A 27,907-nucleotide genomic window follows, 5' to 3' on the forward strand; every position below is an offset into this window, starting at 1 on the left:
ATGCAAAGCGCTAACAATTAATGGGTACCATGGTGGTGCGCTTTAATTAATTGTTGCAGGTACTAGGAAGGATTATTTTTCCTAAGCGAAATGGGAGCCTGACAAGCACCTAGGAAGCGGTTCGTGTGACCGAGAGCTTTGAAGACTCCAGAATAGCCCTTAGAGGCTTGTAATAGGTTTTAGTCTAGATTTTAGACAAGTGGCATGTTGCCAATTTGAATGGGGCTTGAAGCTCTTGTAAAAGAAGGATTTTTCTTTTCACGTTTTATGAGAGAGACTTACGAGACAGCTCTAAGCTGAAGCTGAATTTCTGTAATAGATTTTCTGAAATGAATAAAGACCTTCGGGGGGGTCCAGCCCGACAATTTGTCCTGGGCCCTAGTGTATGCTCAGAGAGAGGGAGTGAGGGAGAGCTTTGAAGAGTTCAATTCTGTTTTTGCAGTGACGCCATAGCTGTCTCTCACAGTCAGTACGGTTTTATTGGTATCAGAGCGTAGGCTCATAGCCTCTCAAGGCTGTGACGATTCTAGTAAAGAAGCCTAAGAGGAGCTAGCTGGTAGGCCTGCGGACGATCGACGAAATGTCTTTATTAAAAGCATTAACGAAAAAGGCAGCCGGACAGACGGGAGTCACCGGGTGAAGGTTTTGCATCGCCAATCGATGCTCAATGCTATGCTTTATAGGCGCTTGCGCTGAATTGGTGTTTCGTAATCTGTTTTGTTGGGCAGCCCTCGTCGAAATCCTGAGCCATAGTCGACCACAGAAGAAATGATGGTTCTGACGCAGAGCTAACGAGAAGCAAATAACTATGCGTGAAGTGATGCATAAAGAGGCTAAAGATATCTAGTGGAAAGCCCACGCAGGGTGCCGTGGAGATTTTCGCAGGTGACGAAGGCGCTGTAGCGTGGGTCGCGAAAAAGAGGCGTGGAGGTAGTTGTAAAGCACCGCTCCTGTGCAAACGTAAGACTGACGGTCACCAAGGCGCGACGCGCAACGACGAACAGACTATGACCAAAGTTTGGGCAGGTTTGCAGGCGCTGACGTGGCGCTGATGTGGCGCGGGACACGTGGCAGAGGTCTTGCAAGGTGCTGATGTGGCACACGTGTGTATTCTGACACGTGGCAGGTGACGTGGCAGACACGTGTGGATTCCTGACGTGGCAGTACAGGTGGCAGTCAGCTCAGATGCTGACATAGCACTGACACGTGGCAGACAGGTGGTAAAACTGTGGTTAGTGTAAGTCTGGTTAGCTGGACTTTGATCAGATGTCCAGTTAGTTGGCCCAACCAAACCAGACCAGAGCAGAACTAGTCTGGTCAGTTTGACCAGACAGTAACTATCCAGTCATAGACTAACCAGACCAGAACCAGTTAGTCTGGTTAGACTAACTAGCAGTTACTCCATCTGGTTACTGTTCTTTCAAAAAAAAAAAAAAAAAGGACAGTTGCAGAGACAGTTTTGGCTATCAATTTTTTTCCCTGCCTGTCAGACTTTTACTGTCAGAAAAGTAGCAGAAAACCAGAGAAAAGCAGAGAAAACAGAGATTTGCAGAAAAAAGAGTATGCATGCCTTTGAGCAGTAAAAAGAGGGAAAAACAGATGCCTTTTGAAGCCATCTGCAGCAGCCAGAAAAGGGCAACATAGTTGATGATGCTTTGGCAACTGTGTGGGTACATGCCTTGAACTGACAGCCCGTACTGGCATAGATTGTGAATGCGAAACACCTCTTGTTGAGGTACTTTTTCTGTTGGAAAAGCAAAGGTAGTGTGCATTAGTTACTTGCACAGTGTGAGAAAATCTGCAGATCTCAGAATATGGATCAATCACCTATCCAGTGGGATTCTCAAGATAGGGATGTGCATCCAAGACAGAGGAATGTGCCGCAAACTCAACAAGAATTTGAACAAATGGTACGCACTCGTATACAAGAGCTGGAAAATCTAAAAAGGGATCCCAGGGCTCAGCATTTGTTTCCAGCAGAAGCTATGCCTAATCCAGTATATGACGTGCCAATGCCAGAGGCACACTCTCGTGTACAGTCTGAGAGAGAGAGATCTCATAGATCTCATAGGAGACGGTCCCATAGTAAAAAGAGATCGAGGCGTCATCACCGATCTCCTAGTCCATCACCGTCTACCTCGAGTTCGACTTCTGTGTCTTCTTCTTCCTTATCAGATAAACCATCCAGGAAAAGAAGGAAACACGAGAAGTCTGGGAAGAGAAAGTCTTCCAAAGCGACCAGGGAATTTAAAGAGGGAGGAAAATCTGTTAAGTTTATGACCTACAATGGACAGTATGGTCATACAGACAAAGCATTGCAGTTTATCAGACAGTTTGATGCTGCATTCGGTACAGAGAAATTTTCAGAATCCTCCAAGTTAAGAATGGTCAGCCTACACTTAACAGCAACGGCTAGTGCATGGTGGAGTGCACTGACCACAGATGGGTCAGCCCCAAGAAAGTGGAAGGGCTTCAAGAAAGCCTTCTACCAGCAGTTCATGCCTAAAGAGTTTAGAGACCATGTTCTTCAAGACTGGGACAGCTTGCACATGGATGCAGGAGATACAGTGGATGGGTACAACCAAAAGTTTTGGGATGCTTATTTGCAGGTTGCACCGTTCAAAAAGATCTCCAAAGGCACCCAGATGAGGAAGTACAGAGCAGGTCTCACTCCAAGAATTCAGGCAGTAGTGAATGCTTTGGGGGCAAAGAATATTCAAGATCTTATGCATTCAGCCTCAGTAGCGAGTCTTGTGCCGCTACAAGATCCATCTACAGTGCCATCCTTGCATGCAGGACGTGCTGATAAAAAGAAATCTGATTTTACAAAATCAGAAAAGAAAGAGTCCCCTAAGGCTGAAAAGAAAGGGTTTCAGCCTCAGAAGTCGAGGGGTACTCAGTTCTCAAAGACCTATAAGGGCAAATCTCTATTCACCCCTGAACAGATAGCGGAATTCCGTAGAGATGGGAAATGCTTCAGGTGCGGTAAAGAGGGGCATGTGGCTGCCCAGTGCCCAGAAAAGCCTTCAACATCGAAGGGAAAAGAGGCAGAGAAGCCACGAGGACCGCAAAAGCCAATGGCGGGGGGAATTCCTGATATATTGGGTCATGCTTTGAACCCAGAAGAACGAGAATTGCTGCTATCATGGGGCAAAGTTAGAGACCAGCAAGCGCTAATTTTATTTGATCCAGGGGCTACTGATAATTTCATATCAGAGGATCTAGCCCTGAGGCTGGGAATAAAGACGGAAGAGTTAGGCAGGGCTTTGGATGCCGATCAAATGTTTTGTGGGAATCCTGTGCCAGTTACTCCCTTGATAGGGAAGCTCCGTCTTCATATTCAGAGTTATGTGGATCAGGAAGACTTCTTCATTTCTCCACTGAAACATTATGATGTAGTTTTGGGGATGCCTTGGTTTCACCGCAAGGCAGTGAAGTTGACTCTTCCTGAAAGAGTGCTGGAATTTGTGCATAGGGGGAAAAATCAGCGTGTAATTGCCAGGAATAAAGGAGACACTATCCCCATTGTATCTGATGTTTCATGCGGTAAAGCAATAAAGTCTGCAATTTCTGCGTACATGGTTTTTGTAAAAGAAAAAGAGAATGATATGCATGCTGAAATGAATGATGCAGACAAAGACAAGTTTCAGTTTCTTGTAAACTTTAAAGATTGCTTTTCTGATGTTTTGCCAGGGGAGTTACCCCCAGAGAGACCAGAAGATCATCAGATAGAGTTAATGCCTGGTAGTGAGCCACCAAACAGACCCCCTTATAGAGTCAGTGCGACTCAGAGAGAGGAGATTATGGTTCAGGTACAGGACTTGCTGTCCAAAGGCTTGATTCAGCCCAGCTCGTCTCCTTTTTGTTCCCCTGTACTGTTAGTACAGAAGAAAGATGGTTCATTTCGTATGTGCGTCGATTATCGCGCACTGAACAAAATGACCATCAAGAATAGATTCCCTATTCCGCGTATTGATGATGTCCTGGATCAGTTAAATGGAGCTTCAGTTTTCAGTAGGATAGACTTGAAGAGTGGCTACCACCAAGTGAGGATACAGCCTCAGGATGTGCATAAGACAGCATTCCGCACAACATTCGGGTTGTATGAATACTTAGTGATGCCTTTTGGATTGACAAATGCTCCAGCCACATTCAACAGAATGATGGATCGCATCTTCCGGAAGTACAGGCATTTTACCGGTACTTTCTTTGATGATATCTTAGTTTTTTCTAAGACAGAGGAAGAGCACAGACAACATCTTGCTATAGTGTTTCAAGAGCTGAGAAATCATCAGCTCTATGCAAACAGCAAGAAAAGTGAGTTCTTCTTGGAAGAAATCCACTATCTGGGGCATATAATATCCAAGAATGGGATACAAATGGATCCAGCGAAGATCCGTGCCATCCATGAATGGCCAGAGCTGAAAACTGTGCATGAAGTTCGAAGTTTCTTAGGCCTGTGTTCTTACTACAGAAGGTTTATCAGACATTTTGCTGATATCGCAGCTCCATTACATGACCTCACTAAGAAAAATGCAGCTTTCACATGGGGATTATCACAGAAGAAAGCATTCAATACACTCAAGGAAAAGTTGACTACAGAGCCTATTCTGGTAGTTCCGGATCTGTATCAGTCTTTTGATGTGGATTGTGATGCTTGTGGAGAATGTGTTGGCGCTGCATTGCATCAGAATGGTCATGTAGTAGCCTATGAAAGCAGACGACTTCGGGATGCGGAAAGATATTTAGGAATCTATGAGAAAGAGTTATTGGCTGTAATTCATGCTATCCATACCTGGAAACATTATCTTCTGGGTGCAGATTTTACTGTCAAAACAGATCACCAAAGTCTGAAATACTTTTTGACTCAGACCAAGCTTTCAGAGAAGCATATGAAATGGGCAAACATGTTGTCAATGTATCATTTTCAGATTGTCCATACCCCAGGAATTCGGAACAGAGTGGCAGATGCCTTGTCCCGAAGACCCCAGGTCAATAATGTGACTATTGCTTATCATCAGGACCTGGAAGGCATGAGGGAACAATATGCTCATGATTTTTAGTGAAATCTTACAGCAAATGCAAGAAGGGCAATCTACCAGTCACTATTCCCTGAAAGATGGGTATTTAATGAAAGATGATTGCCTATGCATCACCCAGGAGATGAGGAAAAAGATTTTGGAAGAATGCCATGCACCTCCCTATGCTGGACACAGAGGGATTACAGCAACAACTCTAGCACTAGAGAGGTATTTCTTTTGGCCAGGAATGCGGAAAGATATACATCAGTTTGTTACTGAATGCCTTACGTGTCAGAAAATGAAGTATGATAGACAGAAGGCACCTGGCCTACTTATGCCTCTTCCCGTGCCTCAGGCACCATGGGAAAATATTACAATGGACTTTATTTTTGATTTGCCGAGATCAAAGTCAGGGAATGATGGGATTTGGACTATCATTGATAGATTCAGCAAGCAAGCTCATTTCATTCCGGTTCGCAAAACCATAAAGGCAGATCATATGGCTAAGCTGTTCATGGCACAAATTTTTAAACATCATGGTATGCCTAAGTCCATTGTTAGTGATCGAGATCCCAGAATGACCAGTCTATTCTGGAGAGCTTAATTTGATAACATGGGGACGAATCTGAATTTTTCTTCTTCTTTCCATCCCCAGACAGATGGTCAAAGTGAAGTAGCAAATTCTACCATTGTGGATATGCTGAAATGCTACGTGGGTGACCAGAGTTCAGACTGGGAAAAGTACCTACCCTTAGTAGAGTTTGCTTACAATAATACAGTACATAGCTCTACAGGGAAAGCCCCTTTTGAAGTCATATATGGAAAGGTGATTTTGCTACCTATATTGAGGACTAAAGATGAAATATTTGCAGCTGATCAGTTTGTAAGAGACCTCCAGACAGCTTACAGCCAAGTCCGGACAGCAATTGAAAGGTCTCAAGAGAAACATAAAAGGGCTGCAGATAAACATAGGAGACAGCTAGATCTCAAGGAAGGGGACTGGATACTTTTAAGGTTTGAAAAAGCTAGGCTCCGCAAGTTTAAAGGCAAACAGAAGTGTATGCAAAGTTATCTCCCAGATATTATGGCCCTTTTAGGGTTACAGAAAGAATAAATGAGGTTGCATACAGATTAGCATTGCCAGAGCATTGGAGGATTCACAATGCATTCCATGTGAGTCTTCTAAAGAAATTCCAGGGACCAGAGCCTACAGAACCAGTATCTGAAGATCCACCAGAAGTGGATGAGCTGGAGGAAGTCCTTCAGCCAGAGCAAATTGTGTACCATACTGTACGTAAAGGCCCTTAGGGTAAGGAATTTTGCAGGTATCTTGTAAAATTCAAGAATTATACGGCATTAGATGCCAAGTGGATGGACGAAGACATGTTATCCGATCATCCACAGCTTTTGGATGTTTACAAGGAAGCTTTTCAGTTGAGGTCAACTGAATAGAAGCCGAGGGGATGTCACCACAATGTAAATATCCTAAGTCAAAGTACAGTTGACCATTTATTTGATCATAATTAAAGAGTTTTATATGTGTTAATTACGGTCAAAGAGTTATTTTAATGGTCAAAGGATTGACTACGGTCAAAGATACTTGACTCTAGTCAAGTAAACGTGACTATGGTCAGAGAGTGTTGACTTCGGTCAACAAGACTTGGCATGCGCCAAGAGGGGTTAACCCCGGTTAACCAAGATGTGCCAACCTCGGTTGGAGAGACTTGGCTATAATTAAGGCGCCTTGACCTTGGGTCGAAGCTCTTTAATTATAATCAAGAGTGTTGACTCCGGTCAACCAGAGAAAATATATATATATTTATATATATATATATATATATTTGTTTAGATGTGCACATGTGTTCAGTGGGGACGCCCACCGTGACTAGGATTAGTCCACAGTGTGTTATTTGCATGCAAAGCGCTAACAATTAATGGGTACCATGGTGGTGCGCTTTAATTAATTGTTGCAGGTACTAGGAAGGATTATTTTTCCTAAGCGAAATGGGAGCCTGACAAGCACCTAGGAAGCGGTTCGTGTGACCGAGAGCTTTGAAGACTCCAGAATAGCCCTTAGAGGCTTGTAATAGGTTTTAGTCTAGATTTTAGACAAGTGGCATGTTGCCAATTTGAATGGGGCTTGAAGCTCTTGTAAAAGAAGGATTTTTCTTTTCACGTTTTATGAGAGAGACTTACGAGACAGCTCTAAGCTGAAGCTGAATTTCTGTAATAGATTTTCTGAAATGAATAAAGACCTTCGGGGGGGTCCAGCCCGACAATTTGTCCTGGGCCCTAGTGTATGCTCAGAGAGAGGGAGTGAGGGAGAGCTTTGAAGAGTTCAATTCTGTTTTTGCAGTGACGCCATAGCTGTCTCTCACAGTCAGTACGGTTTTACAAGGGGTATGGGTTGAGGTTACTTAAAGGAAAGTGGCCCAGTCAAATAGCAAGCTACAAAGGCCTCAAGCTGAACTAAACATTTGTGCTAGGAAAGCTAGAGATCCACCTAAAAGTGAAAGTCCACAATTCAACATGACTTTGGATTTTGGGGAGTCGTGGTATTAATTATGTGTGTCTGGGTGTATGGACTTCTAGAAGATCACTGGAAACCACAAAGACCATGCCCTTTATATAGAGAGCATTGATAACCGTGTTCAATTTGCACCAAACTTCTTGAACATCCAACTCCATCTAATTTGTTGATTCAACCACTGAGCAGCGGCATTGTTATAGCTATCTCAATGCCTCGTGATTGGTCATGACGACGAACTCTTATTTAAATGAGAAATGCTTCCAAGTCTTGAGGGCATGCTGACTACAATGATTCTTTGTCATAAGCTAAAACCTACACTCTATTCGTTCCTCAAATGCAATCACTACCCTACTACAATCTTGCTCCGCCGATGACAGTCTCTAGCATCAGTCCTCACATCAAAGGCTGATCCAGTATGGACTTCTGAATCTCTGATGTTGGACATGCCATTCCTTGGAAACACTTGCCTAACTACTAGACACTTTTAGGTGCCTTGCACAATGCAAGGTACCTATGATGTTGTTCCACTAAATGTGTGACCATTAACCCAATTGTAATCACAAATTTTCCTAGATATATGAACAAAAAAGAATTAGCTCATACCTTTTAGGGTTTCATAGTCTTCCCAAAGCCATAACAGAAGGGCTCTTAAACATCGTTTAACCCTTTGTCCCATGGGTCAAAGCAACCTATGGAGTGAAATGAAATATGCTAGAGAAAGCAAATAACCAAGAAAGAGGGGAGTAAAGTTATTGGATACTATGTGCATCAATGATTAAGAAGGACTCATGATGATTATGGGTTGTGTTCAAGATGTCCTACCAAGGATAGATTATGTAATGAAGGGGGAAAAGAGGCCAATTTAGAGGACCTTTAGAGGCCTCTTAGGTGGGAAATGGGAAGGGACTATATAAGTTCCCATCCACCCCTTATTGTACACTTTTTGATGTGACATCTAATCTTATCTACTCCCACCTCCTTCCTCCCACGTGGGGGTGTGATATTTCAGCAGCAGAGTGGAAGAGATTTGAGCGGCTACAGGTGATTATGGGCTCCAGGATGATTCGGAGTAAGCCCTCGGTCCCCCATCAGATAGTACAGGCAAAGTTTGCCATCACCCCTCTCCAGGTTGATGCTATCTTTAAGACGTTGACTTTCCTCCACAGAGTTTGGGACCTACCTCGTGAGAGACTTCCGAGACTAGCACTAGAGTCCTCCATACGACTATGTGAGAGGGGGGCAAGTACATCATGGTTTGCATGCATTACCGCATGGTTTGCCAGTCATGGGATTCAGATGGATCGGCTTCCCTTGTTTCAGTATAGCATAGATGCACCGCCCGAGTCGATCCCACAAGATGAGATTAACCGCATCATATGGTTAGATCTCCTCCAGCTCTACACATCTCGCACTTGCGGGGGGGACCAGGAGTTCCCCACCAAGACCCAGCTCTACTATGACCACTTTCTGAGAGTATCGGAAGACGGGCTCATCATCAGACCTTAGTATCTCAAGGACAGAGGAGTCTCACACGCACTGAGGATTGCCATCAAGACAGATGCGGGTCTCTTCCTATCAGCTGAGGATTGAGACAAGGAGAGCTGCATGCATACCCAGAGAGCAGCGGACTTGCAGGTTGTGTACGATGGGGGCTGTCGAGACAGAGGAGCACTTTTGGTGTGTTTGCCCAGCCTACTATTAGATCCGAGGGTGCTACCACTGCCTTTTTCAGGAGGGATACGGGTTTGGCCCACTCTCACGACTGATCCACTTCCAGGACCAGGTCTGCATTGGTCTCTACCTAATGGAGATGCGATGACACAGGGAGATACTACTACGACATATCAGAGAGCAAGAGGATGGGACCACCGTACCATAGGGTACTGAGGTAGACCGAGCGCAGAGACATGTCATGGATTTCTATGCATTTGACTCGGTCCCAGGGCACTCTGGGATAGAGGAGGAGGAGCTAGTCGACATGAGAGATATATGGATCAGTGGAGGTAGCTGACACAGCACTGCTAGACGAGGGACACAGAGACCATACACGGTGTGACAGGCGACCAGGGCACACATGATCGAGGTTCAGCTCTCCTTAGGGGAGATCAACCGAGGCGAAGCATGTGAGCTCTTTGCATCTCATCAGAGAGCCATCATGGAGCCTGGATACGTAGAGCCGGTCCACGCACTTGGGACTTTATCTCTGAGCACTTGATATCTTCATGTCACTCTCATTTTGCATTTTGCTACTTTGCTACTTTGCTATTTTGTACTAGTATAGCATTTTAGTACTCAGCAAGGGCCTTAGTGAGCCCTTTTGCCCCGGTCCACAGTGGTCTGTATGAGTTACTTGATTTCGTACTTTGTCCCATAGGCCCGCGAGGCCTCCTGTGAACGTTAATATATATTTCTTTCTTTTCTTCCAAAATCTCTCTCTCTCTCTCTCTCTCTCTCTCTCTCTCTCTCTCTCTCGGTCCTCTATCCCCACCTATAGCCTCGCCCCTCCCCGCCTCTCCCGGCCTCCTTCAGGACCTCTCCTTGCCTCCCCGCGTAACTCACAGGTCGCCGTACCTCGTCGTACAGCACAAGTCGTCGTACTTCGCCCTTACCTCGTGGTACAACAAGGTCCTGTACAGTAGGTCGTTATCCGTTCGTACACATGTCATCGTACAGCAGGTCGCCGTCCGTACTAGCTAGTCTGTACCGCTACCTCTGTACACAGCCGCCGCCTCCGTACAGCCTAACAGGAACAACACCCCCTGGTTGAGCTGAGCTCTTGGCTCAGCTTGGGGGGTTAGCGTCAGTAAAGGGCTTGGAGAATCTGCAAGGCCACCATGGATTTCCCAAAGGTGAAGACTTTTGCCACCACCCCCGTCAGCATGCCCTCTTACTCCGACGTTGCAGCAACACCCAGCCCCTATGCTTTGACCTACAGGAAAAGGATCGGATTAGACCCTCATGAGCACATTTACCACTTGGAGCATGAAGTCAGAGAGCTCAAGCTGCTAGTTGCAGCTCTTAGCAGAAAGGTGAACGAGATGGAGAACAAAGGCAAGCAAGAAATTATTGCAGAAGCTATGGAGAAGCTCAACACATTTCCACTAGCACCAACTCTTGTCTCCAAGGTCAAGGAAATGATCAACACTCAAGTGAGTTCAGCCAAGGAAGAGATGGCCATTGTTGCAGACAGCAAACTTAACAAAGTAGATCTGTACACAGAAGTAAAAGAGCAGAAGTAAAAGAGCAGCAGGCTATAGCACATAATAAGAAGATACTACGCATTGGAGGGCTGCCCAAGGATTGCCTTGGCCTTTTCAATGAAGAAGAGGATTACACAGCAGACGAGAGGATTGCATGTCTCAAGAAGGAAATACCACAAGTAGAGTGGGATCATAATGATATTAGCTGTGTCTCCCAAACAGGAATGCAAGTACTAGTGTTTTTCAAGGAGAGAGTGGGGAGAATTAAGATTCTTCGACAAACAAACAAGTTGAAGGGCACAAGGATTTGGATCTCCGAGGAACTCACCTTAACTCAGCTCAAGCAGAGGAGTCTCGAGCTCACCAAAATGAAGGATGCACGTAAAGCTGGAAAATGGGCTGTGTAGCGAGATGGAACAACATTAATTAGAGATTTCAAATCTAAACCTAAAGACTCTCAATCTTAAACTGATGTTATGAAGGCCACTTCTATTAGTTTTATAGACCTAGTATTTATCGTTGTGATATAATAATCGAGTTGAGATGCCATGTGCACTCCTCGATTCTTTGGCTTATCCAGATGTTGCAAGTCTTTTTGGCATTTTGTACTTTGTCCCATAGACCCGTGAGGTCTCCTGCGGACGGTAATATGACTTTCTTTCTTTCTCTCTCTCTCTCTCTCTCTCTCATGTTCAGGCCCTGGACACAACCCACAGGGGTTACGATAGCCCTGGTCAGGAGCAGAGTCATTGCTAGGAGACCAAGACGGGCAGCACCCACAGACAGTCGCCAACGCTCCATCACTGGCTACACATCAGTGCCTCTCTGACACACATATACCCTTGTGGGGGCGCATTGCATTGACCAGAGCCAGCCAGCCTTGTTGGTGATTGATGGTGATTGACTCGATGATGATGATGATGATGATGAGGATGATGACATTATCAGTGATATGACTATGTACTGCTTAGCCTTAGCGTTCAGCATGGGCAATGATGCTCGTTTAGTAGCTCCACCCTTTCTGCTTGTTGTATCAGTTTTCTATTAGTCTCATAGACCCATTGGTCTTCCAAAGACTTTAATAAACACACACACACACTCTCTCTCTCTCTCTCTCTCTCTCTCTCTCTCTCTCTCTCTCACACGCATTGGTGATACAAGATGTTGCCGCCAGATCCTTTCCCACGACACGATCTACATGTGTTTCAGATGGGAGGATGCCTCAAAATCCCTGGTTCGATGATGAGTGCAGAGAGATGAGAGCCCACCTTACACGTGAGATAGCACTGGGACATTTGACTTTACTAGAGGCACAACAGATGTAGCATATTGTGCATGGGCAAGAGATCCAGACCCCGATCTTAGCACATCCATTCAACTATGCCGTATGCCATGGCTTCCCACCTACCTGGAGCACCACCACCATAGTACCGATACACAAGGCAGGTGATCCCATGGACACTGGGAACTACTGTACTCTTATGATTGGCCACACTTTGGCTAAGATATATGGGTCGGTACTAGAGAGGGAGTCAACAGCCACACATAGGGTCATGGCAACGGGCACTTGGGCAGGCAGGATTTCGGAGACAACACTCCACCCTGGATCACATTTTCACCTTGAGCGCTATTATTGAGGAGGTGAAGTCGAGGCATCAGAAAGTCTACACTTGCTTCGTAGACTTCCGTAAGGCATTTGACACTCTCCCACGCTTTCGCCTAATCAAGAGGTTACAGGAGCTACAACTCCCAGATAATCATGATGTAAAGCAAGGCTGCCCCTATCACCGACTCTTTTCGGGCTCTATATCCGCAAGATCACTTCTTTTGTCGATTGACTAGGCGGAGAGGGTTCGCTCCTGGCTGACCTGATGGTGCAAACATAGTCCTCGTATCATCCTCAGCAGAGGGACTGCAGAAACATCACGATGATCCATGCGGGTACGGCACGACTCACACGAGGACGGGGTGCTTTGGCCCGACTAGAGAGGCGATGCTTCCGGGCACACTTCCAGGACCCCTTGACGAAGGGTTGACTCTTTGACACATTGGTGAGACTGACTGCCATGTACGCAGCAACTTTCTGGGGAGTGATATTTCAGCGACTGAGTGGAAGAGATTTGAGGGACTATAGGTGACCATGGGATCCAAAAGATTCGGAGTAAACCCTCAGTCCCTTATCAGATTATATAGGCAGAGTTCGCCATGACCCTTCTCCAGGTTGATGCCATCTTCCAGACAGTGACGTTCCTCCACGGAGTTTGGGCCTTACCCTAGTGGAGACTATTGAGGTTAGCATTAGAGTCCTCCAGGAGAGAGTGGTGTTGATACGGCATTGTACGCACGGATATCCACGTGGTTTGGTAGTCACGGCCTTCAGATGGATAGACTTCCTTCCTTTCAGTACAGTCTGGACGCACCACCCAAGATGATCTCATGAGATGAGATCAACCGTATCATACGGTTGGACCTCCTCCAACTCCATAACATTTAGGGCTTGGGAGGGAGAGGAGCTCTCCACTAAAATCAGTTCTATCATGATCACTTCTTGAGGATCTCAGAGCACGGTCTTGTCATCAGACCTCAGTATCTCGAGGGCAGGAGAGTTTCACATGCACTGAGGATCGCCATTGGTCAGTTACAAGTCTCATCACATCAGCTGCGGATTGAGGCAGGGAAAGATGCAGGCATACCCAGAGAGCAGAGGACTTGTACACTATGCAAGATGGAGGAGATTGAGACGGAGGAGCATTTTCTATGTGTCTGCCCAGTCTACTATGAGATTTGAGGACGATATTATTGCCTCTTTTAGGAGGGACATGGCTTTGGTCCACTCAAACGGTTGATACATTTTCACGATCAGGTCTGTGTTGGGTTCTACCAGCTTGAGATGCGTCGACGGAGAGACACATTGATGCAATAGGCCAGAGAGCAGCATGGACTGATGCCATAGGTCACTGTCGACAGATCACAGACTTTTGTTACAAACTCATATGCATCTGAGTTAGGTGCTACTGTCGCTGAGGGAGAGGAGCTTGATGATCATGGATCAGCAGTAGGAGTGTCCACCACGATGAGGCCAGACGAGGGACACACACTCAACGTGTGACACGAAGAGAGACCAGAGCACGCACGATCGAGGTTTGGTCTATCTCAGCCTTTCTTAGAGGCGATCACCAGAGACGAGGCATCACCCTTGACGTAGCCCACCGGATCTAGAGATCGAGGAGACCACGCCCTCCCCCACGTCGCAAGACAGCTCGACAAACACAGATATGAGAGCTTCTCACATCTCATCAGAGTGCCACTAGGTTACCTAGATATGTGGAACCTGAGCATGTACTAGGAGTGCTAGCCCTGAGCACCTGGCACTCTTTTGTTACTTTGCTACTCTAGTATTTTGTTCACTAGTTTAGCATGTTAGCACTTTAGCTTTAGCTTTCAGTTTTCAGCTTTCAGCAAGGGTCTTAGTGAACCCTTTGCTTCAGCCCTCAGTGGCTTGTATGAGGTGCCTTTTGGATTCACACTTTGTCTCATACACCTGCGAGGCCTCTTGCAGACGTTAATATATCTTTCTTTCTTTCTTTCTTTCTCTCTTCCTCTCCCTCTTCCCCCTTCCTTCTCTTCTCACTCCTTCCCCCTTCCTATCTCTACCTCCTCCAATCTTCCCCTGCCTCTTTCATTGCATTGGTACCAAAGCACTGGTTTCTGGCACCTTTGTGCTTCCATTCACCCTTTAGTCGTTGAGCTATTGTCCAACCGTAAGAATTGAAGGGCACAGCCTCAACGATTCGTCCAAGCGTGAACGCCCAGCCATCAGACGACGGGCGACTGCAACGATGGACATGCAGCTAGCAACCGCCATCTATAGCAATCCAATGTGGGCTGTTTTCAATGAACCGAACTAGCAGACAACCGGCTCTCCTACTGGCTGAACATGAACCAGCTTGAGCAGCCTTGTGCATATCAGGACCGGAGGGAGCCGATGACAATGGTGAGCAGCAGCTATGAATAGACGGCGGGCTTCTCCATTTGGACGGATAGTAGCTCTGTTGCTCGCTCAACCGCTTAGCCACGGATTCTTGTGATGAACAGATACATCCACGCCGCATTCATGGTGGCCCAAATAAGCCCGAACAGGGCTGGGAAAGGCTCTGAAACGGCTATGAGAAAGCAGCTGGTACAAGGCCCTTTTTTGGGGGAGGGGTCCTAAGTCACCTAGGACAGTTAGGACCTCGACCTAAGACTCCTAGGACTGCTAAGACACTTAAGACACTGAGTTAGTTGAGCCACCACTTGGACTAACCCTAGTTAGCTTAACCCCACTAACCTAACCAACCCCAACTAGCTAAAAAACTGACTAAACCAAACCTAACTAACTAAAACAAACTTACCAGCTAACCTAACCACAAACAAACTAGGCTGGTTAATTAACCTAGGGATTAATAATTGCTTTGTGTGCTAAGGTTCTGCAGGGAGCGTGAGGTCACGAAATCGACGCAGGCGAAGCGGCAAAAATAGGCGTAGGCACACGTGCGGTTTATGCGAAATCAAGCGACATTTTGCAGCTTCCTCATCGACCTTCTCTCAAGCTTCTCCATTGGCATTTCAAGTGCTTCTCAGGGGCTCATTACAGCAGGTTTTGCTGTCTATTTCTCGGAGTCAAGTTCATTTCTTGCCTGCATTTGTACTCCCCCGCGAGACAATCACGATGCCAACCAAACGTTTACCTCGTGTTGAGGAGTTGTCACGGGCTGAGGACACACCATTTGAGGCTGCTCAGCAGGAGCATATGGCATTTACTGAGAGTGCTGCTATAGGTGGGATAACTGCCACTACTCGCCCTGCATCTCCTATACCTATGGAGCAAGGAAAATGTTGGAAGCTCTCTCGTCTATGATTTAGAATGCCTTCTTGCAGATGGGACAGCAGAAAGCGGGCAAACTTATGCTTTTAAGTGTGGTGAGAAGTGGACTCTTGAGCATCGAGAAGTTTGCAAAATGCGTAACAGTGGCACTACAAAACTCAGCATGATTATTGAGATATTGGATGATGAGGATTTAAAGGATGCTTTCGAGATCTTGGATGCCACTCATGATGATTTAGAGCTTGCACATGACGTGGAAGGAGCTCCAAATATTGGAGCCACGAAGGGGGTTGATTTCCCCTTTGATCGTGGTGGTGCTATCAAGCATAATATGCATAGTATACAATAATGACACTTTGAGGAGACCTTTGCTACGACTATTTGCTTGGCTTACTGTCTGACGGCTCCTCCTCCAGTGTCCTTGAGCCCCCTCATGCCTATATTTTGGGAATTGAGAAGGATCTCATGCCTTCCATGCTCTCCATGAAACACTAGTCCATTTTGCCATATGCCATCTTGAAGTTGTGAAAAAGAATGGCAATCTCATACCCTTATTCTTTTGACCACTTCACTACCTCCAAAAAATAGATGGTGTCAATGATGCTCCTGTTTGTAGTTTGAGGAGCGCACTAATGCCACTATAGTAGGAAATTTCAAGCCAAACTTCAAGCAAAAAGCCGTGTCCTTTGAGTGCCCCTAAAACATTCAAGGCCATAACTGTGTCATCCATGCTGCTGCACTCCACGCTCTAAAGGAACTGCCTTGAGTGGTTTTGAACATGAGGAGTGTCATCTTCTGCCAAACGATTACTAAAAGCAATCCCTGTTGGGATATCTCAAGGTGTATGCCTCAGGCACACCTTGGTTTCTATGTGTGTGCGCTAGAGGCACAACTAGGTGCCCATAAGCACAGTTAGGTGGGATAGAAGCCACATAGGATGATTGAGAGAATCTAGGAGCAGATTGAGGAGATGATTGTGGAGCTCAGAGGTCATCAGTGATGTCAGTGATCATGTAAGAGGTGCCTACTTAAGGACCTCATCTTTCTTCATTCCATAAGCAAGATTTCTGAGTTTGTGTTCACTCCGTGCTTTCTTTTCAGTTTACCAACATGGTATCAGAGCCCTTTGATCCCCCTTGAGCCCATTTCTGCCACATCATCATCTTCTTCTTCTTCTTCATCTTCACCATTTCTTCTCTTTCTTCCAAAATCTTGCTAAAGCTTGTTCTCCCTCAGTTCTCCGCCATTCTCCAAGCCCTTCCTGCTGGAGATACCCCTCGTTTGGGCGAACCTCCACCTGCAAGCAATTGAAAAAAAAACGTCTCTACTTGCTGCGCCATTGCTCGAGCCCTGAGTAGATGGGCGACCTCAAGACGAACATTTTGAGTCATTTTTCAGCTCATTTGGTCCAGTAACGAAGGAGAAATCGTCAAAACTCAGGTTCAGCCTGCAGCAACTCCCCCGGGCAAAACAACGCGCCATTTCGCCCAACCTCTGCAGTGGATTCTCTCAGGTATATGAGCTTTCTTTTGCCTCAGAAAGCCCCTTTTTCTTTGCTTTGGAGAGTGAGATACAAGCCCTCTAAGTTGAGGCCTCTGTTTTTGACAGTTTTGACAAGGTTGTGAAAGTAATGCTACATTAGATGCTATTTTAGCATTTCTGAGGTTTTGAAGTTTTGAAAAGCATTAGTACAACTATGGCTACAACTTTCTTTTAAGTTGCTATACTTGGATTTGATTGGAAAGCTTTCATTTAGCCACCTCTGTGAAGCATGTAAGAAAAAGCATCATTGATTGAAATTTGGTCACAAGTCTTTGCTACATTAAATGCTTATATTTTGAAGCTTTTCAGTTGTTATTCTAGCCTTGTAAGAGAGAAGACACTGCCCAATACCTGGGTTAGATCCTCTCATGGCTACCATATTGAATATAGATAAGCTCAATGGTAAGGGTTTCCACACATGGCAGATGAAGGTGAAATTTGCATTGATGAGGGAAAACCTCTGGGGACTTGTCAAACCGGCTTCAACTTCTTCTTCAACAGCCTTCAATGCTGGAGAATCCTCAGCTCCGACACGCCCGGCAAGGGATCCCGCTAGAGAGGAGAAAGCATATGGCATCATTGCTCTTGCTTTAGGAGATGATTATATTCATCACATCTCTGACTTAGAGTCTCCTTCAGAAGCTTGGCAGAAGCTTGACATTATTTTTGGTGCTAGCTCTCACATCTCAAAATTATCACTTAAAATTTCTTTCTTTGAATTGAAGATGGTTAGTGGCACTCCTTTGGCTGCCCATGTCAATTACATGCGGAGTCTTATGACTCAACTTGCTTCTATCAACTCTCCTATCACTATAGATGATGCAATGGCAGTGTTGCTCAAGAGTATGCCTGAAGATTATGATCATATTGTGACCACCTTGAAAAATCTTCCTAATCCTAATCTTGAAGGTCTTATCTCTGCTCTCCAAGAAGAAGAAAGGCACATGGAGCTCCGGAAAGGCAAGGACACAGCCTATGCCATAAAAATCCAGAAGGGCAAGTTTTCACCTTGCAATCATTGTGTGGGAAGACAAATCACCTCTCAAAGGACTGCTTCAAAATCAATCCATGCAAACACTGTGGCAAAAACAATCATCATGAAAGGTTTTGTAGAGCCAAAAAGGAAGCAACTTCAAAGACAGAAAATGCCAATCTACTTTCAGTTGATGTGCCTCCACAAGATGATGCATCCTTTGAAGATTATGCTTTTTGAATCATCTCTATGTATGCTCCAGATCTCTCTTTTGTTGAGTCAGGGTACTCAGCCTGGATAGTCCTCCAAAATGAATGAAATAAACTATTGTGTTTTGTGTGTTTTGTAAACACCTCTGGTCACCATATGATGTAGGCCATGTGTATGTGTTTTCTCCATGGTACCTCCTGTAGACATTGTGTGCATGTACTTGCAGGGGAGATAACCATTGGAAGATCTTTTGTATCCCTTTTGTTTACCTTACACCCATGGGAACCCTTGCTAGCTTGAGATCCTAGCCATTGATAGATCCATGACCACCATGAGATGGCATGTGACACCTTGTGCTAGATGTATCCTTGACATAGCCTGAGGCATTCTCTTGAGGGGGGGTTTTGTTGGGATATCTCAAGGTGTATGCCTCAGGCACACCTTGGTTTCTATGTGTGTGTGCTAGAGGCATAGTTAGGTGCCCATAAGCACAGTTAGGTGGGATAGAAGCCAAGGACCTCACCTTTCTTCATTCCATAAGCAAGATTTCTGAGTTTGTGTTCACTCCGTGCTTTCTTTTCAGTTTACCAACAATCCCCTCATGTGCCTGGCAATGCGGGTAAAACAGGGATGCACTATTGACCGCTCTCCTCTTAGTAATTCATAGGCCCGCCGTGGCCCAAAAGGCAGAAGAAATAGGAAAACCCTCATGAACATAGTCCGTCTGTTGTGGATAAGATCATTAGCATTGCATGCAGCCTTGGTTGATTGTATGGTATGCTATTATAGCAAATTGATGAGATGCAATTGCTGTTTGAGAGTTCTATCGTTCCCCTTGGGGATGAGATAGATGAGGCCTTTGGAGAAGTTGTGTGGTGGCATCCATCTGATTCATGATCTCCATGAAAACAATATTGACACAATTTGTAGATTCAGCTTTGTATATTCTTCAATGACAATAACTTTACAGACTGGGGAAGCTTTTCATTCCACCTCAAAGTTTAATTAAAAACAAACTGGTTTTGTTTTTAATGCTGATTGCTGAGGCCCTTATGTTCAAAGATATGCTCGCAACAGTCCCCAGTGGCAAGACATCTTGTTGGATTTTGTCAGTCGACATCCACAAATATGAAGCATGCACATTGTTGCAACCATGGAATGGGTTGTTTTTTTTAAATGTTTTTTTGGACCATAGCCTGACTTTTGTGCAGCCAAGGTGTTTCTTTCACTTCAAATTTTCGAGGCAAAAGGGAGAACAATCAATGTATAGCTTAGTATACAATCATGGCCTTGACACCAGTGGGAGGATACCAAAAAGCCTAGAAATTGTAAGAGGGCTTATTGCTGTGTTGATCTTAGGTGGAGCATTATATTTTATTTTGTTCTAGTCCTTGAATTAGAAACTCTTTCTCAGCTCATTCAAACAGCATGCGTGTTACAGATCCGGTCACAAAGATGCACTTTTGAAAATTCCAGAAGATGGATCTCATGCGAGTGAATGTTGATATAATTGTCTGTCTGCATATCTTTTGAGAGTCATCTAACATGCCATGAGAATGCTTATTAATTTCACACACACAATTTAAATTCCAATTGTTTGCTAGAGAACTTGCACATGTCATGCCATCTACGTTACGTTTTCAATGTTTGTATGATGGGTTCTTTGCGATTGCCAAGGATACAGCAGAGCGTGTAAAGGCCAAGAAACTCCAATTGATAAAAGAGTTCATTGTAGGATCTTCCAGGATTTTCTCTGTCAATTAATAGAAACATACGAGATATGCAACCATCCCATAATAAGCTTCCTGTTATGAATTACAGCTCTGCCTGATAGTGTTTGTACATGCTGTGGAACAGAGATTTATTCCACCAGAAGAGGTGGCAAAAATAATGCAGCGTATGCACTGGGATGAAGACAGTGAATCTTGGATTTTCAGAAGCAATCATCATTATTCTGCGAATGGGCTTAACAATGGGCCACTGCAGCGACCGGCATCAGCGGTGGGACGAAGTAGACCGACATGTCAGCAAGCTTTACACTACCTGGCTCAAGGCACTACAAATCCAAGATTTTTGTAAGACGTTTTCTGAATAATGAATACAATTGATATAAGTATGTAAAAGAGTGCATACAAAGTTAATACTCATTAGGACGTAATAATAAAGTAGGTCGTGACAGACAATGTCTCAAATTGCAGAGTATGGGAGCTCTTGTAATGAGAGAGTTTCCCACAATCATTTGGACTTTATTGCTTCTCATGGTCTTTATCTACTCATGGAGGACATAGGGAAGCTCCACATAGGGAAGCTCTCTTGGGGTAAGCAGAATAGTTGAGAGACATACTGTAAACTTCTCATGGTGTTTATCTACTCATGGAGGACATAGGGAAGCTCCCTTAAGAGGCTGCAATCTGTTCTATTGCTGCTGCTCAAGATTGGAACACCTCATTTTTTGCCTCCGTTTTGTTGCTGTCACTTCTTGAAAATCAGAAAATTGTGTGCTCGAGATACCTCTACCCTTCGCTAACTTGACAGTCTCGGTCTAGTGCACTGAGAGCCATATTTCTGTTAGTTAGTTGCTTTTTTATTTGTTGGTCATCGTGCCATGGGGTTAGTTACTTCCAGCAGAACCAAATACAGTTTTCTTGAATTGCATTAGCACTCAGTTGGTTACGGGGACCATATGCAACAAGTGTTTTTTGCAAATAGTACTGTACGTCAGATCAGTCTCACAGTTATGGCTGTTCTTCTTGCTGGGTTATTTAGTTGCAAGCAACCTCTTTTCTTGCATCGGATGAGTCTGTAGTAGGGGTCAATTCAAATTATTTGTAGTCTTTCTTGCAACGGCTCAAAATGATAGCCTGTTTGGTGGAGCTTTGTCCTAGGAGGACAAGCTTGATGGCACCTTGTGGAGTTTCATGATAAAGAATTTGTTGGTTGCCAAAGGTCTATGGGGTCTGTGAATGGAGATGAACACCGTCCCGCATATGATGCACTTATTGCATCAGCTACACCTTGGTAGAACATGGGCGTAGTGGCGGGTGCACCTACAGCCCTCGTAGCTTCTAAAGTTGATAAAAGGAGTAAGTCAAAACATCGACTGACTGCGTTCGAGCGAGCCCAGAGTTTGATCAATGCTTGTGAGGAACTTTGTATAAACCTATAGTAGCAATAATGTTTTACTAAAAATGGTTGAATCTACATGACACTATCAAAGATTGTTTTTACTTATTTTTACAAAGATGAAAATGAATACCAAAGGGAAAATTCTTAGCAACATACAAAGAGAAAACCTATAATTTGATAAATAATAAATCCATGCAAGTCAGCAATCATTCAATGGATACAAAAGGGGAAATGTTGCAATGTCTACACCTCAATTGAAGGGGTTTCTTTATTTTGTGGAGTTACATACAAACAACAATAGTCCCACCCATGATATAGAAACTCCTCGTATAAAAACCCATTACAAATCGCTATTTGTAGCACATTGATTTTTATGCTACCCATATGATTTGATTCATTTTGTACATGAAATGATCATATGAACAAAATGTTTAAACTGTGGAGCTAATAAGTTATTGATCACCATGCTAACTAAATATAGATCAACTTCATATGTACATGACCATGTATACACCTCTAGGATGGAGGGAGGAAACCAAGGATCCGAACTCTATATGAGAAAAATTCATGGTCATAAGAAAATATAGAGTTTGATAAGGTCTAGCTCTAATGAAACAAAGATAAGTACAACTGTCTAAAGCTCTAGAATTTTGACATTTTCCGATCATTGTGACTACAAACATGACCATATTTGGAGTCCGATTGACCAAGTTATGGCCCAAATAAAATTGGTAGGAGGAGCCTCCCAAGAGGCCGCGATATCGCGGCCTCCTGGGCAGGAGGCTCCATTCATATGTTTCCGATCATTGTGACTACAAACATGACCATATTTGGAGTCCGATTGACCAAGTTATGGCCCAAATAAAATTGGTAGGAGGAGCCTCCCAAGAGGCCACGATATCACGGCCTCTTGGGAGGCTCCTCCTCCCATTATTTTTTTCCTTGAAAATGGAATTGTATAAGAAATACACATATTTTGAACCCTTTCTTTCACCCCTCTTTCTTTGACCCTCCCAAGAGGCTGCAATATCGCGGCCTCTTGGGAGGCTCCTCCTCCCATTATTTTTTTCCTTGAAAATGGAATTGCACAAGAAAAACACATTCTTTGAACCCTTTTTTCCACCCCCCCTTCTTCCTTGACCCTTGCAAACACATAGTCAAACATTAAGACAATTGATTACTCACAATATCATGGGTAGGACAACAACCGTAAAATTAAGTATTGCATGATACTTTTTGAACATTAATCATCACACTAGAATATCAAAATTTATGAAATTATTCGCTCGAACCGCCGCCTCGCTCGAATTCTGGTAATCCTCTGATAAAAGGAGATGGGATGCTTGTGATGCCTAGGCTCTTATCTTGATCTCTTTGTCAATCAAAATGTTTATTATTCCTCACATCAGGTCTTGCAGGACCTCTTTGCATGCATGGAATGTTTTGCAAGTGAGGGTGATAGTATGTTAGAGCGTCTGACTGAGGTCCAGGATCTTAGATAGCAGCTCCTGGATATTGATGAGATTATTTCTGAAAATTACTTGATCTCCAAGACATTGCAATCATTGCGGAAGTCCTACATGAGTTTCCACACTTCTCTCACTTTGTCTCTGAGGGCCAATGCACAGCCTCTACAATTTGAGGAGCTAGTAGGTTTGTTTTTGTAAGAGGAACAAATAAGGAAGTACAAATCTTCCTCCTCCCATAGCAGCGATCAAGTACTTGCTGTCCATGATAGGAGTAAGGGCAAGGATAAAGGTGGTGCGCGGTCTAAGGTTGCTTTGAGGACAGCCATCTAACAAGGCAAATGATGATCTAGGCAAAAGAAGGGAAGCTGTCGTTATTGTCACAAGCTAGGTCATTATATTAGTGAATGTAGAAAAAGATTGGAAAAAGTGAAGAAGGAAGCCGGAATGTCAGCCTGAATTTTTAATGCTTCAAATGATGACAAGGACAATGTTTCAACAAATTATGTGAGTGATCCTTTCTTGGTATGCAGTTATAATCCCAATCTTGAGGTGAGTTCACTCGGTGTGAGTGATACTTCAGCTGTAGTTTGGTATTTTGACAGTACTTCCAAGAAACACTTATTTGTTGATTTGCAGCCCGCTCCTATTGGCAAAACAATATCGTGTGCCAACAATTCTTCACATCGTGTCGAGGGAGATGGAAAGATTAGTAATTAGTTTTGTACAACAGACTTCAATAGTCTGATTACATTCTGTTTGGTCAAACATGAGGTTGACAGCAATTGTTACCGAGGAACAGCGTTCCGTACCGCGAAGACCCGTGGAATGTGTGTGGAATGGTTGCATCGCATTCTAGTACCTTTTGGAACACCTATGAATGTTTCATAGGCCGTTAAAGGCCTTCTCTGCTCAGCCCACCCTTGAGCTGTTGAGCTACTCAATTTAGCAGATCTGTGGCTACCTCATCTATGTTCATGCCCTTAGTGACATGAGTGGCATCCTTAGCCTCGTGTGTGCTAATGGTCTTACCCGTATGAGACACTACAAAAGGAGCAACGGGTGATTTTTTAGGTTGTGCTTTATCTTCATATTGTTGTCCAAGAGCACAACAGTCTTGCTGCACAGCTCGAAGGATGTGGAATTGTCTCCTGTCACTTGAAGGCGTCAATGAATTGACAGAAATTGTGGCAAAAAGAATTAGAAGGGACTAAAATCCTAGAGTTGGAAGATTTGCCAAAACTCATATCCTTTTATCGAACTTTGAGATGAACTTACTAAAATAGTTAGTATGTTTTGTAAATGGCCTTATTCTGTAAAATAAACTTAAGGAACTAGCTATAAGAACTCCCTAAATACTTTTTCTAACATTCCATGATACCATATTATTTAGATACCTTCCAAAGAAACTTGCAGATGGACATATATGATTTGTAGTGCATACACATTGATGTGATTTCAAGGATCGGGGATGCATATATATCCCATATATATATATATATATAGGATCTCTCTTCTTTGATGCATGCTCTTTCTCTTTATGGTTTAGTTGCTGGTCTTCATGTGAATTTTCAGAAGTCCAAGCTCTTGATTCTGCTTTCTAAAGATTGGCATTCTCTTTTATGGCCGGGTGATATTATCCAACCTACTTAGTTGATCCGTCATCTTGGTTACCCTCTTGGTTGGATGATCACGCGTCGTCAGCAAGTTCATTGGGTTCTTGAAAATTTAAAAAAGAAGCTGGAATACTGGAAGCTTGCTACTTGGCCCTTGCATGTCAGGCTTCGTATTGGCAATCTATTTTGATGGCATATATACAGTTTTATCTGCCTTTGATTATGTTCAGAAAAGGGGATTTGACAGTTTTCATGTCCATGGTTATGGAGACTTTTTGGCGCTCCAAACATGGCAAGAAGAGTTTGCATTTGCTTTCTATGCAGCATCTGTGTCCACCTAAGATGCATGGAGGCCTCAATATTTTGAACCTTCATGTGCACATTCTGGCTCACAAGGGCAACATGATGCTGCAATTTCTGCAAGGATCACAACCATGGGTTGCCGTGATACGTCACTTGCTTTCTCAGATTACTACCTCTGCTTTTGGTTTTTGGCAGCCCACTCCCTGGGATTTCCTTTTTGGTGCTCTTCAAGGGAAAATCAAAGGTTGCCCTCTAGTTTCCAATAAGTTGATGGATTGGAAATATGTTCTTTCACATTTGGAATGGGATGGCCGGGATACTTTACAGGGTAATTCCTTGAGGAAAGTGTACACTGGTCTCGGGCCTTTTCCCCTCCGTTGGCTTTGCAAGAGCCTCGACGGTCTTATTTTTTGAGTCTAAAGGGGATCCTTTTGGTTTCAGATATTGTTCATGATGATGGGACTCCTCTTTTTTTCCCTCAGGCTGCTGCAAAATATAGTCTTGGATTGCATTATCGTCCAGTCTGGCATAAGATTATCTCCTCGATTCAGAATTTTACTCCTGTACCTGCATATCCTACTTTGGGATGCTCATCTTGTAATATAAAAGCAACAATATTTTCACCCAAAAAAAAAAGGTATGTGTGCATCCAATCTGCAATGTAATAGAAGCATGGCCAACAAAATCTTAAAAAGACTAGGATGAAATTGAGGCATGGGCAAGATTTGTTAACATTTGCACTATTCACCCTCATTGGCATGCTCAAGCTGGATTTTCCCGCTTAGTCATCACTTTGCAATCTACAGACTACAGTATCCTATGGTCCAAGGCAATCTACCGTGGTGATTACAATAGCTACTTGGTTCCTATTTGCAATTCTTGGGTCCTGCAAAGATAGGCGTCCAACGCAACTTGTCAGTGATGCAAGGAGCATCTACGGTAAGTGCATAGTAATATCCATATTGATGGCAATTGATTTCAAGATATGCTTTTCAAATTTGGTGTTGCATCTCATGCAAGTTGCATATTGCACAGTGCAAGTAGTCCCCTTGGTGGAAGGATTGTACAACTACTAGTTACAGTAATGATTCTACTATTATAGTTTTTGGACTGATGGCTCCCATCACGTGCCGATGCACATTGGGAGGCTGATATGGAGAATACCAAGGAGCAACTTGCCGGAGGATCACGCAAATGGAAATGCCGCTATTGTGGGCAACTCAAGAAGGGTAGCTCCATTAGAGTACAAGCTCATTTGTTGGGAATTCAAGGCAAAGGCATCTGTGTTGCCCTTTTGGTGCCTGAGACAGTGCTCTTACTATTGAAGTGATGATGGATGCACCACACTCCAAGCAAGAAGTTAAAGAGTCTACATCATTTCAGTGCAAGTACTCGTTTAGGTACTTTTTCATCTTCATGATTTCACTACATTGAGCTTTGGGAGATCAGGTTCCACAAGTTTGCTAATCTTTGCAACTGGAGGTTCCGTATCTTCTACCCTTCTTGTAGGAAGCAAGAGACATGCTATCTTGTCTACAACATGGCACCTTGGTAGGAAGTAGAAGTGGATGATGCACTGGGGTTTTTTAATAGTGGAGATAGTGCTCTAAAATGGATACTGTCAAGGCAATTGCAGCTTTCGGTCAGTCTTACACTCGTCCATCATACGAAGCTCTGAAATCTAGGATTTTGGATGGGGAGAAACAGAACATAGAGCAGGCTTTGGGTGTCATCAGAGAGGAATGGAGGAGCCACAATGTGTCCTTGATGGTGATGGAATGGTGTGATACTCGTAACCGGGCATTCTGGCATATTGCAGAGGAAAGTCATGCTTTTTGAAGACAATTGACAACTCTGAAGGTGGAAAGGCATCATAGAGTTTGGCAAAGTTGCTTAGAATGTCATTCAATTCATTTCAGACGAGGGGGGATGCTAATAGGGTTGAATTCTTGAACTTTGTAAGAGTGGAAAAACTGGCAAAGAAGATTAAATGTCAGGAAATAGTTACTGGGATGCTGTTGGTGGGATGTCATTTTTGCTATGTGTGATAGAGTAAAATGGCTTGTATCCTTTTGGGTGACTGTCATGAGGTTGCACTGTTTGTATTGTTTTTTGTAAATGAGTTTGCGCATGTTCCTAGATTCATCTAGATGTATGTGTTCGAATAAGTACACATGTCAAATTTCACCCTGTGAAGTTTATGATATCAGCATAATTAGTTGCGGTCTATTGCCCTATTATCTATCTTTTCTAAGCTTTTTTGCTTAAGGAAATTCTTATTTGGGAGAGGCTAGAATGAAATCTTTGTCTTCATATGCAGTTGTGGCTCGGAGGAGGAGCATGTGAACTACTTTTTTTATCAGCCGCCTCCTTTGGATCTACCCTTAACCGTTGCAGTGCTGAAAGAAATTCAGTATAAAGACTTTTGTACAAATGGGTCCTCATGGGTAGGTGTATATGTACGAGGGAAGATGTTTATATTAGGATCTATACCCACCAATGGGGGCCAATGAACTTGGTTGGGATATCATAGAAGCTAGTCTTTGCTCTTGGGACTAGCTTCTATGATATGCCAATATAAAGAATTTTGTATAAATGGGTGCTCATGGTGTGTGTATGTATGAGATAAGATGTTTATATTAGGGTCTATACCCACCAATGCTCGGGCGCCAACAACGTTGGTTGGGATATCATAGAAGCTAGTCCGGGAAATTATGGCCTTTATCCTTGTAGGTGATTGTCATGATGTTAAGACTGCAAAGTCTGCAATATTTCTTTTATTTTTAGAGGATGAGTTCGGGACTGACCTAGATATGTCCTCTGTCATATTAGAAGTTACGAAAATGAAAATTGAACATGATCACAAATTCATGATTTATCAAAACCATAGAAACCAAGAATAAGTGGGGGAGAGAAGAGAAAGAGAGAGCGATACTGCATGAGGTCCAATCTTCCCTCCTAGATGGTGGCTCTTGCTTTCCATCTAGAGTATTTATAATTGTAATTCCAAAAAGCAAAGAGCTAATAATAGTACATCCAAAAGCATTCTTTGT

General features: G+C 43.9%; 1 protein-coding gene across 1 annotated transcript in view; it reads left to right on the forward strand.

Moving 5' to 3' along the window:
- Window positions 1-27,907, forward strand: part of LOC147883087 (uncharacterized) — a 72,777-nt gene that overhangs the window by 40,013 nt on the left and 4,857 nt on the right. Inside the window, exon 10 of the mRNA XM_087399681.1 lies at window positions 20,201-20,418. Coding sequence (XP_087255807.1) covers window positions 20,201-20,418 — 218 coding nt within the window. The remainder of the gene's footprint in view (window positions 1-20,200; window positions 20,419-27,907) is intronic.

The sequence above is a fragment of the Dipteris shenzhenensis genome, chromosome 28 (assembly GCF_047967505.1).
Source record: "Dipteris shenzhenensis isolate YYH24624 ecotype China chromosome 28, Dip_SZ_1.0, whole genome shotgun sequence".
Taxonomy (NCBI): domain Eukaryota; kingdom Viridiplantae; phylum Streptophyta; class Polypodiopsida; order Gleicheniales; family Dipteridaceae; genus Dipteris; species Dipteris shenzhenensis.